Source organism: Dermacentor variabilis, chromosome 3 (assembly GCF_050947875.1).
Source record: "Dermacentor variabilis isolate Ectoservices chromosome 3, ASM5094787v1, whole genome shotgun sequence".
NCBI lineage: Eukaryota > Metazoa > Arthropoda > Arachnida > Ixodida > Ixodidae > Dermacentor > Dermacentor variabilis.
Window position 1 is genome coordinate 49913633 of NC_134570.1, and position 15792 is coordinate 49929424.

The window sequence follows — 15792 nt, forward strand, 5'->3', positions numbered from 1 at the left end:
TTACACATAAGAAAAACGTCGTCAAAATCTAAGACGCCACGGCAAGCTGATGCATGAGCTTCAGCGCGACGTCGCCACCAACCTCGCCTTTAGAGTAGCAGCTTCGCTGTGGGAGAAGCCGTAAGGAAATCGACTCAGGTTAACCCTCTGCGGTGGCTCACGGGATGAGGCCTCTTGCTGCCCCGCACGAGACGACATTCGTATGGTTTCGGAATGCAAATAAATATCGCTCGTGCACGGGGTTTATGCGCCCGCTAAAGAATCCCGGACGGCCAAAATGATTCCAGAGCCCTGCACTATATGCAGCTCCCCCTCAAAGACCACTTCGTAGCGTAAGGACGTCAACGCGCAAAAGGTCACAGTCCTGTCGGTAATTGGGCTGCTTGGTATCCGGTCATCTTGAAAAGAAGAGGGGGAGGAGGCAGCGCGCAACACCCCCTCCACCCCCACACAGACAAATAATAATAATAACAAAATAAAGATGCGAGTAGACGACGTGTCTCCTACTCTGCGTTGCGGTTTTCGTAACCTGCTCCCCTCCTTTTCAAGATGGTCTCCTTTCCAGCGTCCCTCTCAGTCCTGGCGGTCTCCTGTACGCTCGGCTGCCCTGTCTTGTTCCTCAAATACGCAGAGCAAAGGAATGCGCGTGAGCCGAGCATACTCCGCCTGCATATTAAAATGCCGAGTACTCGCTATCGGTGCAGTTCCAAGAGCGCGAATCCATCGCGTCCACCAACGGTCGCGACCTCGGTCACTGCCCGATGCACACGAAGTGGGCTGCAAACGAACAAGGACCAAACGGCGCCGAAGCGCAACAGATAGCCAAGAGAGCGAGCCGGCGGCCCGGCAGTCATCGCGGGGCCTTTGAGCCCGAGACAGGAAGGAAGCAGTCGGAGGGAGAGAGAGGCAGTGGCCAGTCTCAGCGCAGACAGGCTGGAGGAGAGCAAGGAAAGGGAAGAGGCGGCATAGAGCGGAGGAAACGGTATCGATCGGAGCTGCAGGCTCGGTGACCGCTCCTCCGCACGCAAGCAACGTGTGTCCAGCCCCAGGCGCCCCTGGGATGCTCGCCGGGCCACGCCTTTGCAGTCAGCGTGAGCGCCTGTTTGTGCACGCTGATACGAACACTATTCTGTTTACCACGCTGTGCTGTTCGCGCAAAGGACAAAATAAATGAGGAGTACACACGTGCGTGCACGTGTGTGTCCCTTTCAATTAACTTTACCATCGCGTGAATAGTAGTTACAACGCAGTAAAGAGAACAACGTCTTGCCGACTAGCCCCAGTCGAAGCTTTACAGACACGAGCAGGCTCTTCGTCTGGAAACGCAAGCTCGGCTGAAACGCGAAGCGTCGATCTGCTCAAGAAGGGAGTCGAGGATGGGTGCAGCTCATGGGGGTCCGCTGCAAACGTAAGTTCTGCATGCTGGCGTCACTGAGTATATATCTCTGCCGCTATAACATCGTTCACAATTTTCCCCCAGCTTTTTCTGAACTTATTAAGATGCTAACAAAAAAATAAAAAATCAAGGCCCTCGGGTTCCCCGATCCTTGTCACACACACACACACACACACACACACACACACACACACACACACACACACACACACACACACACACACACACACACACACACACACACACACACACACACACACACACACACACAAAAGGTCAGGTGATTTAACACATAGAAATACGATCGAATTAGGTTACGTTGTAGAAAATCAAAGTGGCTGTTAAGCACAACGCAAAATAAAAGGAACGTGGCATTTTTGAACAGAGTATACCCGGCATGTGTCTCACGCCCACGAGAAGGACGTCACCAGGGGTGCCCCAGGGTCCGGAAAGTGCACGAGAAGGACGAGAACATCCTTGAAGTTGACGCCTAAAGGTCAACCAATGCACGGTCAACGTCGTCAGATGGTATGGGAGAACTGGGCCCTTGTCACTCTAGCAGCGAGAAGAGCTCCGGTTGCACGTGCGGAAGCCGATTCATTCGCCTCGCGAAACGCAAGACATATGGTGTACCGCCGTACGCCTTCACACAGTGCATTTTTTTGATAAGACACCATTTATGGGGTATACGGCGAGGCAGTGCCTTTTACGTAGTGCACGGCGCAGAGCCAGCGTACCACGTACACCACAGGGAAGCAAAGCACTTTGTCACAAACCCCCGAGAGGCCACCGACAGTTTCCCACGTCAAGCAGCACACAGCGCTATCGTATACAAACAGCCCCCCTAGCAGCTGGCGCCCGTAATCTGGCGAAGCGAACGAGGAAGCACAAACAAAATGCGAGACCGGACGATACGACGACGCGGCTGTGCGCGTGACGCAGGAGGATTCCCCGCTGACTCGCTTGTGATTGCGCGGTTTAGAGGCGACAGCGGCAAACGACATTCCCGAGCGCGCTGTGCGGGCCCAGCTGGCGGTGCGCTGCGAAGGTCGATGCAAGAGTGCGGATGACGGGCACGCGGCTGTAAAAAGCTATGAACTCGCGTCGCGTGGCGGGCCCGCGGAGCAGAGCGACAACAACCTGTTGATCACAAAGCGGCTCGGCGACCGGCCAAGTGAGCAGGAGTGCGGACGCTAGGCGCAGCGCGAAGACCACACACACACACACACACACACACACACACACACACACACACACACACACACACACACACACACACACACAGAGAGAGAGAGAGAGAGAGAGAGAGAGAGAGAGAGAGAGGGGGGGGAGGGAGTGAGGCGACGCCACGTGGAGCCAGAATACACGTGCTTTTACTGACACGGCGAAATAAACGGTCACTCAATAGACCGGCAATTCCTCCTCCTTCGGCTCCCAGCTCTATTCAGTCCCAACTCCCAGTTTTAAAGCAAATGGGTTTTCTTTCGGCCGTTGTCGCGGTTGACGGTCGGTCGATGGTCGGACTCGGCGAGGAAAACGTTTGTTCGCTCGTTAGCGCTATTCGCTTACATTCGCAATCGTCGACTTTTGTTCCTGCACATTCTGCTGCTCTCTGTTCGTTTTGCGCAGCACTTAAAGTTCTAGCTACGTAGTCAGCTTGCTTATTGCGGTAACCCATGAACTTGACAAGCAAGCTATTTCCTCCAGTGCGCATGCGCGCACACTTTCTATCCTCCTTCCCTCTACCCTTACCTTTTCTTTATATTTCCGAGCGTGAATAAACCCGGCGTTCTTCGGCTGGTACGACCGTCTCCATCACTACAGGAGGGGCGTTGCCTCCGCCCGTCTAGAATCGTAACACTTGTTTGTTTGCCGGGCCTAAAGATAACGCTAGTGTAAGCAAAATTTAAAGGAACAATTGACAGGTATCTACGACTCCAGGATGATGCGGTATAACCGTGATGTAGGGCACATCCCATCACAACAACGCATGCATCACTCGAATCATATAAGGTACAGCTATAACAGGCCACATCAAGCCTTTTACTTATTTTTTTCCCTGTGACGCGTATACGTTCAAGTTATGTTTGTCTGAATACTAATTACTTCCTGACAGTAAATCAGAATGTATGCGCACACTGTAGGCCCATACCATCACAGCAACGAATGCATCATTCTTAAAAGAAACGCCAAATCTATATTTTTGCGCTGATTACAGCTCAGTACACGGAGGAATGGGCAGTAATCTTGAGCCAATACAGGTCTACCTAACAGGCCACATCAAGCCCTTTATATTTCCCTGTGACGTTGATGATACCTTGGAGTTACGTTCGTCTGAACACTAATTACGGATTTCCTTTCAGAATGAGCCATAATGTACACGTATGACGTGCACTAAGCGTCCTTTGCTCTAACGTGGCGGCGTATACGCGCGTCGCAATAATACAACGTGTTGCGCACATACAGCTGAAGGTCGCATGCGTTCCGAAATGAACGCTGAGAAAAGAAAATACAATAAAAAAAACATGAAAGTCTATGAAGCACATATGCCAGAAGTGCATAAATGGACCGAATATACAGCTCCTTGGCGACGGAAAAGGTCTTCGACCAAAGGTCATCTTCAAGGCAAGATTGAGTATAACATCTTTCCGCGGCTGAGTATAACATCTTTCCGAGGCTGGCTCGCCGTTGTCCCTGGCTAATACTGACAAAGTAAAACTGCGCGATTTGGTAGCGGCTCGCGCAAGAGCAGTGCATGCTTTCCACAGCGCGTTCGTCCAGGTACATTTAGCTATAGAACAGAAGGCGTGAGCGCTGTGAGCGGTGACGTCACGAGTGAAGGCAGGGATCTTATACTTGTTATTTCGACGGAGGTCAGGTTCTAACGAGAGCCAATGGCTATATCTTTGACGGTGACGGATGCTATGGTCTCTTGACTCGCTCTGATACGTCCGGAGTCATTGTATGTCGTAACACCTTCGATACAGGTACAGACTAATACAATACAGGCTCCCACAGGTAGCATACCTAACGGGCAACTTCATGCGGCTGTTGAATTGAGCGATATTCACGTTTCGGTTTAATCACCGCGCAACTCATCGGAATCGCGCTTGAGGGCTGTGTGCTACAGGCAATGGTAATTTGACATGAAAGGGAAATCCTATATCAGTTTAGCCTGACAATGCACACTTTCGAAAGTCTATATATGTTAATTTTGCGGTCAGAAGTCGCTTACTAGAGGAGGAAATGATGGGTGCTTCGAAAAAAAAAAATCTGGTTTTATTCACAGCAGAGTCACTACACATAACAACGCAGTATCGACATTACGAGCCAGCTATTTCATACACACAGTTGAAGCGCGCAGACAAAATCACGGTGAAGACGACGAAAACGAGACCTAACCGTAAAGAGAGGAAAGATTCACGGCTGCGAGGTCTCGAGCTTGGAATCGCGTACGTTGTGTCAAGGCTTCGTATACATTTTGAGTTAAGCCGCATGCAAGTGAACCTCCAAAGGAAAGCACAGTTTTCACCGGTCTCTCTCAGCCTTACCGCGTGACCTCGCACTTCAAAAGTACGCAGGCATTCTTAAGAAAAAACGCGAACAAGACGAGCTTTGCCCGTGTCCAAGACGGCGCAACATGGTTTTCAGTACGGTCAAAAAAAAAGAAAAAAAAGATAGAGAATGAGGAAAGAAAGAGAGAGAAAGATAGAGAGTAAAAGAGAAAAGGAAACGAGCCAACGAAAGCGCTGGTGAGCCTGGGCAGCCAGGAAATGCGCGTGGGAGAGCAAACGTGTGCGTCTAAACGTGCGTCAACTGTGCAATAGCGGGAGAGAGCGCAATGCCAGAGCCCGGAGGAAAAAAGACGTGGGCGCGGTCGCGGCTCCGAGTGGACTGCTGCTGCTTGGCGGCCATGAAACCGGAACGCAAGACTGGGCCGCCTATATCGGCGAAGGCACTCCGTCTTCGGACTCCCCGCTGTACCACACGGGACAGCCGATAGATAGGGGGGCAACAACACGCGGGCTTGCCCTTCTTAATCGAACCATCACTATGCACACATAGCTCGATCGCATCGGGCTGGTTCGTTTCGTCTCACAGCACGAGAACGGATACGGTGTGTACCGCGCGTACGGCGAGGCAACAGCACTTGGGGTAGGAAGGGCGTCGAACTTTTCCCCACCCCCAGTGCAGGGTAGCAACCCGGGTACTGGTCCGGTTGACCTCCCTGCCTTTCCTGTCCTTGATCTCTCTCTCTCTCTCTCTCCCCATGCGCGTACGCGCGACACTGAACTGACAATCCGGCCGAAATTAGGTGCACACCTGAAAGGACGGCGGCCCTGCCTTTTATCGAACAGCGGTATGCGCCCACTGAGTGTGTGTTCTTACCGCGTACGCGGTGCGTGGCATCTGCATTCCAGGGAAGTCGACTTGCAGGTTAAAGCAGCGCTTGGGGAATAATAAAAGACGGCCGGCGGGACGGACGCACGGAAATCAGGTATATGGCTGCCGACGAGAAAGAGACCCGTCCTTCGCGGGCATTCGCGTTTATGCCCCGAGCTGTCAATCGGCACCAGAATACTAATTAGGAGCACACGTTGAAGTGGAAGAGGGCTTCGAGTTTAAACCCGTTTTTTTTTTTTTTTTTAAGTTCTGCTCTAAGTATTTGTCAAGACTGCGGAGATAGGCATTGCCGATAAAGAAAAGTTCATCCCCCGTGTCTGTATGCGCGCCCTCCTGCCGTTTTTTTTTTCTCTTTTTTTCTTCTAATTTTATTTCTTCATTTACTCTTCTAAACGAGTACGCCTACCTGAGCTTTCAGGTCATGTAGTAGGTCCGCAGTGACGGATCTCCGCTCATACCTTGAGATGGATTATGCAAAGCACGCAGAACGCGGTGATGGATTTCATACGTATATATATATAAAGAAAAAGAATGCCGGTAACGCGCCACTGCGCTGAGCCAACGCATAAGTCGATCTCCTTTCAGCTTCCTCCACGTACGGCTTGAAGCTCTTTCCTCTTTATAGCATTTCGTTTCCCCTTACTTTTCCTTCACCTCGTCCTCTCGCTCAGCAATGCGCGTGCGCATCTCGCGGCGATGAAAGTCAAGATCCCGTTCTCTCGTCGAGTGCAGTGCTGACGGCGGCCTCCCCCCCCGGGGCAAGGTCGCCGGCGCCGCGGACCGACGACGCCGACTGTCACAACCGGTTACGTCTTTCGTCATCCACGGCCGAGAAGGGGAAAAAAATGAAAGAAAAAAGAAACGCGCATCGTACGGCTTTCGGTAGCGAAGTAGATATCGGGGGAGAAAAAAAAGCTCATGTATAACTACGTATAGAACATCTGCGTCACGTACGTGACGACACCAAGCCCTCGATTGCGTTAATCTCGGAGATGCGGCTCAATGCTCGAAGAGGACATTGCATGCGAGGACGAAACACGCATGTAGAGCGGTATAGACTGCTAGAAAGAGAGCGCACTCCAGCGCAACGCTTAACGAGAACGCGTTGGGTGCCGTATAAAGTGTTACGTAATAGTCGCTCCCTATTCCCTTCCCCCGGGCTTTGAACGAAAACGTATTTTACAAAAAAGAAAAAAAAATGTCGGAAGGCCGCTCTACAGAATTGTCCGACGCGCAACCAAGAAACAGCGCTGGCTGAGCCAACGGCAACACAAGGACACGACGACTACAAGACGGCTATACACGACAACTACAAGAAGGCTGCACGACGGCTCGTGCTTCGCGTTCCCGGGTTCGAATCTTGCGATTGACGCGAGGGCTTTCTTTTCTGGCTACTTCTGCAGTGGCAACACGGTGACGATAAATGAACAAATACGTACGGCAGACGCGAAATAACTTTCTCCAAAGAACCCTCAACGGTTATGTCGCTGTAAGATCGATACTTCATTACGCGCGCATAAATAAATCCCGCACTCACGAAAAGAAAATAACAGAAATAAGAAAAAAAACAACAACTAATTTTCTGCCACGATCGCAGCCGCAGACCTCAGATTTTTGCGCCTGTCGATGTGTGTCATATTTGCCCATACAAGTCTGTAACAAGAGAAAATTAGCAGGTGGAGGTAAATTTTCGAGTCTAGTGCGTTAGTGGCAGGCTGGCTTCAGCATATGTATGGACTGTTAGTGTACACAATTTCCTCTTTGTCTACCGCGCCGAAAACGCTGCAACTGCTGTCAGCCGAGGTCGACAGAATGCTTCGCGCGGGAGCACCCGTGCGGTCGCGGAGAAATGTGCCGACGCCGTAATGGACACATCGTGGCACATTTCTTACTCGTGAGGCTAGATTGACTTTCCCTAAAACTTTCTTGACTGGTTAGCAAAGAAGGGTAGGAGCACTTGCAGGACGATGCCAAAACGCAAGCCAATTGGAAATGTCCGCAGAAACGGAAGGAAACTGGAGCGCACGATAACGACCGAGCTTGTTTGTACCTTCGGTATAAATTGAAACGATAACAGGACACAACCGATCACAGCGCCTGTTAAGCGTAAATACACGTACCTGCGACGTAAGATCGCTCCGTAGCCGGTTTCTAAACGTGGTGTAGACCCAAGGCTACGTTCCGTAGTCTTAATTGAGCCACTGCTACAACCGCAGGTGAACTTGGAAGCGCATCCACGCATGCGGAGTATAGTTACGGAATCGTTGTGCGTGTCATTTCTTCTTTTATTTTTTATTATGGTGTGTACCGCGAAAGTCGCGATTGCGACCGCTGTAGACGTAACATGCAATACAGCCACGGAAGTTGCCAGCTAACGTGGCTTCACACGATGAGGCCGATCGTTTAATCGATTCGCAGACGAGTCTGACGTGACAACGAATCGTGTAGCAAGCACCTCGTCAGCGGCTTCCTTTGTGCGAGGCGCCATTCGGCAGCACTGAGCAACGGTATCCTCGTCCGCAGACTTAACTGCAGCGATCCGTCCCTCGCATACAGCATTACCGACGAACAAAAGGAAAAAAAAAAAGAAAAACGTGGGAAACATTTTCTGGGCGCTCCGATGCGCAAACCGTCTCGAGAGCTGCCATACGAAACTCGTCGAACAACGCTCGGGGCGAAGAAATGATACAAAATTATATAACACCGGCTCTGGACAATTTCTCCGCACAATCCGAGACGTTACCGCTAAAAACACCCGCCCTCCAAGTGTCAGGCCGATCGGAAGAGCTCTGCCACTTGTAGCATCAACGAACCGTAGCTCTCGCTGGCCTTCAGCTCGTCACAGCCACTGTCCAAGTCACACACGTTCGCGAACGATCAATATGCGGCCACGGGCCAACCGAAAGCGCCCACTCACCCTTTCGTGTAGCGATCGCAAGTCGTTGGTGATGATCTGCGGCCGGGGCGGCGGCGGTTCCTCGTCCGAGTCGCAGTCCTCGTGCTCGAGCTCGGCGTCGATCTCCTGCTCGAACTGCACCAGCAGCGGCGCGAGCATGCCGAGCCGGGCCCCGCGGCGAGCCACTTCCAGCAGGCACAATATGAAGCTGCGCTCGTTTTTCCGCATCACCAGGTCCTCGGTCTCGAAGAGCAGGCACTCCTTGATGTCCAGCGCGCGGCAGAAGGCGATGAAGTTGGACACGTTGTCGCGCGCCTGGAACGTGCCCCGCTGCACGTCTGCGCGGTAGACGACGTCGCGGTCCGGCAGCTTGAGCGCGGCCAGCCGGCCTTCGCGCCGCGCTGCCTCGAGCACCTTGTTGGCGTGCCGGCACAGCGCGACGCCGTCGTCGAGCGACTCGAGGAACGCCTCGGGCGTCAGCTTGAGGCCGTACAGCGTGTTCATCCACTCGGCCAAGTCTTCCTTCATGGCCCACAGGTACTCCTCGCTCGACTTGAACGGCCGCAGCGGCCGGATCTCCAGCCGCACGGCGCCGAGCTCGTACGCGGCCGAACACATGGCTCAAAACTGCTTGTCGGTTCGGGCCGGCTGGCCGCCTCTTCTACAAACTTCGAAAGGCACTCGCGCACGCACTGCACGACGCGCGCACGTCACACACAACCCGCACCACCTTCTGAACGCCGGTACCGCGCTAGCGCGGGCGCTTTCGAATTCCTCGCGCCGGTCGCGTTGTCGAGGCGAAAGCTGCCGCCACCGCCGCCGCCGTGTTGTTGTAGTAGTAGTACGCTCGCCCGCGCGCTCCCGCTAGAGCACCGCCCCGTCCATCTCGCTCGTGCCGCGGTCGGTCTGCTTTTCACTCTCGACGCTCGACGGCAGCCCAGACAGGAGCACACGCAACGGTCTCCTGCGGCAGTGGGTCACGTGGCCGGCGCGCGCGGAGGGGAACGGCTGGCAACGCTGGCGTCATCTGTCGGCCGGCGGCGGAGACGGAGGCGCGAGCGCGCAGTCTTTCCTTCTCCGCAATGCGGGCTGAGACAGAAGAACGAATAATTAGCACTGTGTCTTCGTAAAGTTATTGACTTGTTAGTAGCATCGAGCCTTGCGCTGCAGTATTTTACTTGTTTCTCATTTTTCGTTTTTTTTTTGCGTAACGACGGTAAAACTGAGTCTGTTCGCGAGCTGAGTTGTGAGCAGCATTCGAGTTAGGAAGTGAGTGAGAGTGAATTAATGCATAGGCGTGATCATCTCCGCAATGTGACGCCGGCTTTGCTTCAGTCTTACACGTACCATCAGCACAAATTTCGCCAACTCTATCACTTTCCTTTGACCGATGATCTGCAATGCGAAAGTTAGAAATTCGTCCTACTGTTGTTTATGCATTATGAGTGCAGAACACCCTTAACTTCTTTTTATTTATGCATATCGCTGCTTCGTTAGCGATAATTCTTTGGGACAGCTTTGCTGAATCAACATATCCTATCGCGGAACTACACTGCTGTCAGACACTGTAAAGGCTCGTTACAACAAAGTCAGCATGACACAAAATTATTTCCTTATAAGTGATATTTCGTTAAAAGTGATGTAGTTCTCAGGAAGCCGTAGTAACACAGGACGCATACTCCAAGAGCGCAGAAGCTTCTTAAACTGATACTGAAAGAAAGCCGCACTCGACGGGAAGTAGTGTGACGATGGAGCGGTGTGCAAAAATAAGGTTAGAGTCGTGGGGAAGAAAGTCCACGCGCACAACACACAAATAAGAGCAGAATTATCGAGGAAGACAAGCTCTGAAGTAAGGAAACTTGAATGCGCATGTGTTTGACGAGTGCGCCAACAGAAGCATGTTACAATAACATTTAAATACAGCGAAAGTAAAAACAACAAACACAGAAGTACCCTCAGGTAGGCACAGCCAGACACCAACAACACATGCACACAAGCGACAGTAAGCAAAGTGCAAGAGGTGTAACAAAGACGGTGTTACTCTATATAATATAATGCACTTACAGTGCGACAGAAGGGCATGACGAGTATAAATGCTTGCACAGCATGCCAATGTGAAGGAGAGCACAAGGTTTGCGTTTAAAGACGGTAACTCTTTCCTGCCTGCTCTGCAACGAAAATGAAAGGTGGTTTCTTACATATTAACGTTTTCTAGCTGGAACATTTGTGGCAATTACAGCTAGCTAGATCGCTCATCTAGTGTACTCTTCCATACCGGTGAGAACTATACGCTAATGTATGAACTACGCGAGGAGGGAAAAAAAATGAAGGTGGACGCTATATCCTAGTGATACAGTCGGGTGGATGCTGACAATTTCCCCTTTATTGCGTATAGGAGAGGCAATCAACACCGTTAACGCGAATTCCGCGCACAGAAGATGAAACGCAGCCCCGGAAGAAAGCGTTGTCGCTCATCTTACACGTGTACACTGGTCGGTTAAAACAATGCAAAAACGAAAAAGCCGGTTCCTCTATAGGGCGTCCTTGTTCCTGCACTTGTTGCTGTGCTCATTCCTTGCATTTAGGCACGTCTTTACCACGTGGGCGGCTGAGATATGGAGGCCGAGGACGGGTCCTCGACGAATACCGGTCAAGTGCGCTTCTCCGAATGCGGCGGAGGTCCGTGCGTATATGGCTTTGCAAGTGCGCTCCGCGCACGCATCTGTCTTCCCCCTGGAGAAGGTATCCCCGCACGCTCGTTCGTCCTGAACGTCGTTCCAGATTAAACAACCTCCCGCCCACACGGAGATCGCTTGCCGTTCTTTCTTTCTGCGTCACTCGGCGCCGGCTTGCGCGGACAGCAATGAAAGGAGGCTTCGCGAGCCGTCAATTGAAAGCAACAGATTTCTTTCTTTCTTTCCTTCTTTCTTTGTTTCTTTCTTTCTTGTCTCTTGCGCGTCTTTACATGATTTGAGACAGACGGTGACGAGGTGTGAGAACTGGGCGCGTCCTACATCGATCTCGGAAGCTGTGCACCGCCGTGCTAAAATGGCGGGCTTTTCCGTTGCTGCGAAGTCCACTTTGGCGGAACGAAGAGTCCGTCTTTCAAGCGGATCGTCGACGCCGGTCGTTATGGACGAATCGTTGCGATGCAGCACTCATCGTATGCGACTCGACATTTTCTGTTTTATTTTTCTTTGGTGAGAGCGCTGTCGAGCAGATTTAGCCTGCCGATGTTACAAGGACCGACCGACCGACCGACCAGCACACGGACCCTCGTTGCCCGCCTGTCCACAACGTGAAAATGCGCGCTGGTGCAGCACAATTGCAAATGACACTAAAGACTAATAAGGACAGCTACATAGGGAGTTACATTCGTTTCCTTTCTTTCTTTTTTTCTTTTTTGAGTACCATACAAGCCGAGGAGTTCTTGTCGTAATCGAAGGATCCGTAAGCAAGAAAAGCACGCAGAAACGAGAAATCACCTCTCAATTTCCGCACCCGTTCATGCGTGACGACAGTGGTTTATAATGACGTCCGATAAGCGCGCTACTGGGTGCTTACCAGTAATTGAGAGTTACAGTGTACTCGAAAGCCATCCGAAATGTCAAGGGGGCACAATTCGGAGAGATTTAGCGCTAGAAATCGCACTAAATGTGTCGTCACCATGAGATCTTCGGCGGTACACTGCATCGCGACGCCATAATTTACACGAGGTCTTCCGCGAAGCACGTGGAAATATAGTGGAGCGCATAATTGCTTCGGCCACGCGCGTTCATCGATCAACATAACCGTAGCGGGCCACTCCGTCACTCGAACGAGGCTGCTGATATATGTGCAAGACACGCGTCTTGAATCAAAGCGCCGAAACCATTAATTTATGCAGCGCTAATACAATTAAAATGATTCTCCAACTGACGGATGCGCATACGATCAGATTTAATTTAGTTCACAGTGGCAGCTCGTCTTTGTAAGGTATTTATCCTTGCCGCTATTTCAGTATTCAATATATGCAGAGCTATACCGTTGCTCGAACAGCACGTTCTGAGGATGAGGATCAACTTTCATGGCACCCTTCGGTAGACTATTGTTGAATTCCAATGGCAGATCGCGAGCGCTCGGCCGGATCACGAACGAAGCGCGTCGCACCGTCTGTGATCGCTCTCGTCAAATCTACGAATTGTATGCGTGCGCTCCCGCGGGGGCACTTAGTACAGGGAAATCACGTGAGAGGGCGCTCAACTAGAGGTGGATCTAAAACCCCTTAAACTTCGTAAAGCTAAAACCCCTTAAACTTCGTAAAGTAGCGACACTCTCCTCCTCCGCCTTCACTCCTCGTTTCTCCTCTCTTTCATGCTCCCTCCTCGACCGTGGCGCCGCCTACACTGCTCAAGCGTAGGAACGGCGCCAACATGTGCTCCTCGCAATTCCGTAGACGCTTCTCGAGGGAAAATGACGCTGAAGCATGGCGCGAGGGCCCACGTGATGTTATTAGGCCAATAGTGATGCGGCGTCGGCCTCAGCCAGAGCGCGCGAGGAGGAGGCGGCATTCTTCAAAGCGTGGCGCTACATTACGAAGTTTAAAGGGCTTTAGCTGGATCGGGTAGGCCTCAACACCATCATCTGGATCATCCCAGCATTACGGTGGCTTTAGCCACCCAGCCAGCATTCTGTGCGTTTGTTTTTGATCTGTGTCGAAGGAATCATAACTGGATTCGGAAATGATAGTGTCTGAGTCGGAGCTGTCTCTGCTCAGGAGCAGTAAGAATAACGCACGCCGCGACGTAGCGTCCATGTTTTCCATGTCGTCCATAAGCTGCACGCGACCGGAAATGGGCGACCGGGACATTAAGAGCAGAGGCGGGTGAAGGAAATACGTCACGCGGACTTCCGGTCAAATGTGCCAATTTCGGCGGAGCAAACATTTCTTTCCCCCGCAGAGCGATGCGGAATCGGTGGCTGGTCCCAACCTGCCATTGGAACACACAACTCACGCTCTCATTCTGCCTTTGAAATGGGATAGCTCCATACGAAGCACAATACCTTGATCTCGATCTACCATGGGAATTCAACATGTGTGTTTCCGAAAATGGAGAGGACTCATTAGCTCGCTTGTCTGTGCTACCTGCAAGCGTCATTGGCTCGCTGCAATAAATGCACGGAAAGAAAGGAAGAAAGAAAGAGAGAATTTGCCGAGGTGCCATGTGAGAACACCTATCTCGCGAGACAGAGGTTATGAGTTCGAACACCGTGCGATAAGAATAATCTTTCTATTTTTCCGTGCAGTGGCATTCTGTTGACAACAGACAGACAGACAGACCGAGCGACCAACACAATGAATTAGGAACCACGCGAATGTCGCTTTGTGATTCGTCGCACTGTTATCGCCGTCACAAAAAGATATACAAAGTCCACACCAGTTATATCCCCGCAGCCCCGGAGCCCTTTCCCAAAGGGAAAGGAAAAAGAAGAAATAAACGAGAATGAGCGAAACGGCACCCGCATTGACAAATGGCACATTGGCAGACAACCTGACAAACACGTGTATTATGCCTCGACGGATACGCAGCATTCCACAAAGGCGCCTCCACATTCCGAAAGGACAACAATAACGCTCCGTGCAAGCACAGGCGGCGCGCGCGTGAGGCTTGCAAGGGCGTCGCCCACACGACCGCATGCCACCGCTGGCGCCGCGCGAGGACATCGGTTTCTTTTTCGCTTCCTAAAGCGCGCACAAACAGGCGCGTGCACACAGACATCGCTTGAAATTACACGGAATCACGTGTCGAGGTCTCTCTGTGTGTCAGCGTTGTCTCGACGCAAACACCCCTGCACACACACAGACACACAAACGGCGCACGCTCATTTAACTGCGCAGCAGGGCACGCCGTAGTGAGAACGGGCGTACATCGCTCGGACATAGCGGTTCCTTCTCTGGGACAGACGTCATCCGAGGGGCTCCGGCGTGACGAGCTATGCATCACGCGAGGGTTATTATTCCTGTCTGTCGCTCTCTTCCTCCTGTTTGGGTCGCGACACTGGAGCGATCCGTTGGGAACTCGGCGCTGACGCCCGTGGTTGTACCTGGGTCGCAAGCCCCAAGGGTAGCGTTGGCCTGGCGGCCTGGGGTACAACTGGAAGCATCCGAAGGTCCCGGCAAAGCATGAGTCGACTGGTAACAACAAAACAACTTGTTTATTTTAACATCGCAAAGAGTTGGCGGTCAGGTTTGACCGTAGTAGAGAGACGGGAGAGCACTTCACTCAACAGAAGAAATCGGAGCCCTCCTTTTGGCGTCCGGGGGCAGCTGTTTTTATACTCTCGCAGTTGAGGGCAAGAAGGAACCCCTCAAAAGACGAGCACGTGAATGTACAATGGGCTAATGGTGACGCACACTGTCGTAGCGATGCCGTAGCACCATGTCGAGCACGATCTCGTAGCACCCTGTCGTGGCGCTGCCGGTCGGACACATGACTGTAATGAGAGGATGGTCCCTGCTTTGGCATCGCCTGTTTCGGGCACAATGACTGGAACGAGATCCCTGCTTTGGCATCGCCTGTTTCGGGCCCAATAACTGGAATGAGATCCCTGCTTTGGCATCGCCTGTTTCGGGCACAATGACTGGAACGAGATCCCTGCTTTGGCATCGCCTGTTTCGGGCCCAATAACTGGAATGAGATCCCTGCTTTGGCATCGCCTGTTTCGGGCACAATGACTGGAATGCGAGGATGATCCCTAGGCGGTCGCATCGCCGCAGTCGCGCCTGGAAACACCTGGCGATGAGTGTTGCGGCGACGACGATCGGGCCAAAATGTCTGCCGCCCCGCCGCAGTCGCGCCGGCAAAACCACGTGTCGCAGGCGAAACGCAACAGACCGCCCCGCCGGGGGAAGGAGATCCCGATGGACAGGGGACTGCATCCGCTGTCCGGAGGGATGTCGCTCGATGATGCTCATAACCGAAGTCGGGCGTCCCTTGACGTTTCTTGAGCGCAGCGCACAGAGAAGGCCTCGTTCTCTCGTTCAGGTTCGCACGGGACACTGCAAAGTGACTTCGGGAGAGTTCACATTTTTGTTCTCGTTCCCGGCAAGCGTTAG

General features: G+C 52.2%; 1 protein-coding gene across 1 annotated transcript in view; it reads right to left on the reverse strand.

Annotated features, from left to right (window-relative positions):
* The window catches only part of pigs (GAS2-like protein pickled eggs), a 207039-nt gene extending 197392 nt beyond the window's left edge, over window positions 1-9647 (reverse strand). The window contains exon 1 of the mRNA XM_075685051.1: window positions 8718-9647. Coding sequence (XP_075541166.1) covers window positions 8718-9314 — 597 coding nt within the window. The 5' untranslated portion in view covers window positions 9315-9647. The remainder of the gene's footprint in view (window positions 1-8717) is intronic.
* Window positions 9648-15792: the final 6145 nt, after the last annotated feature.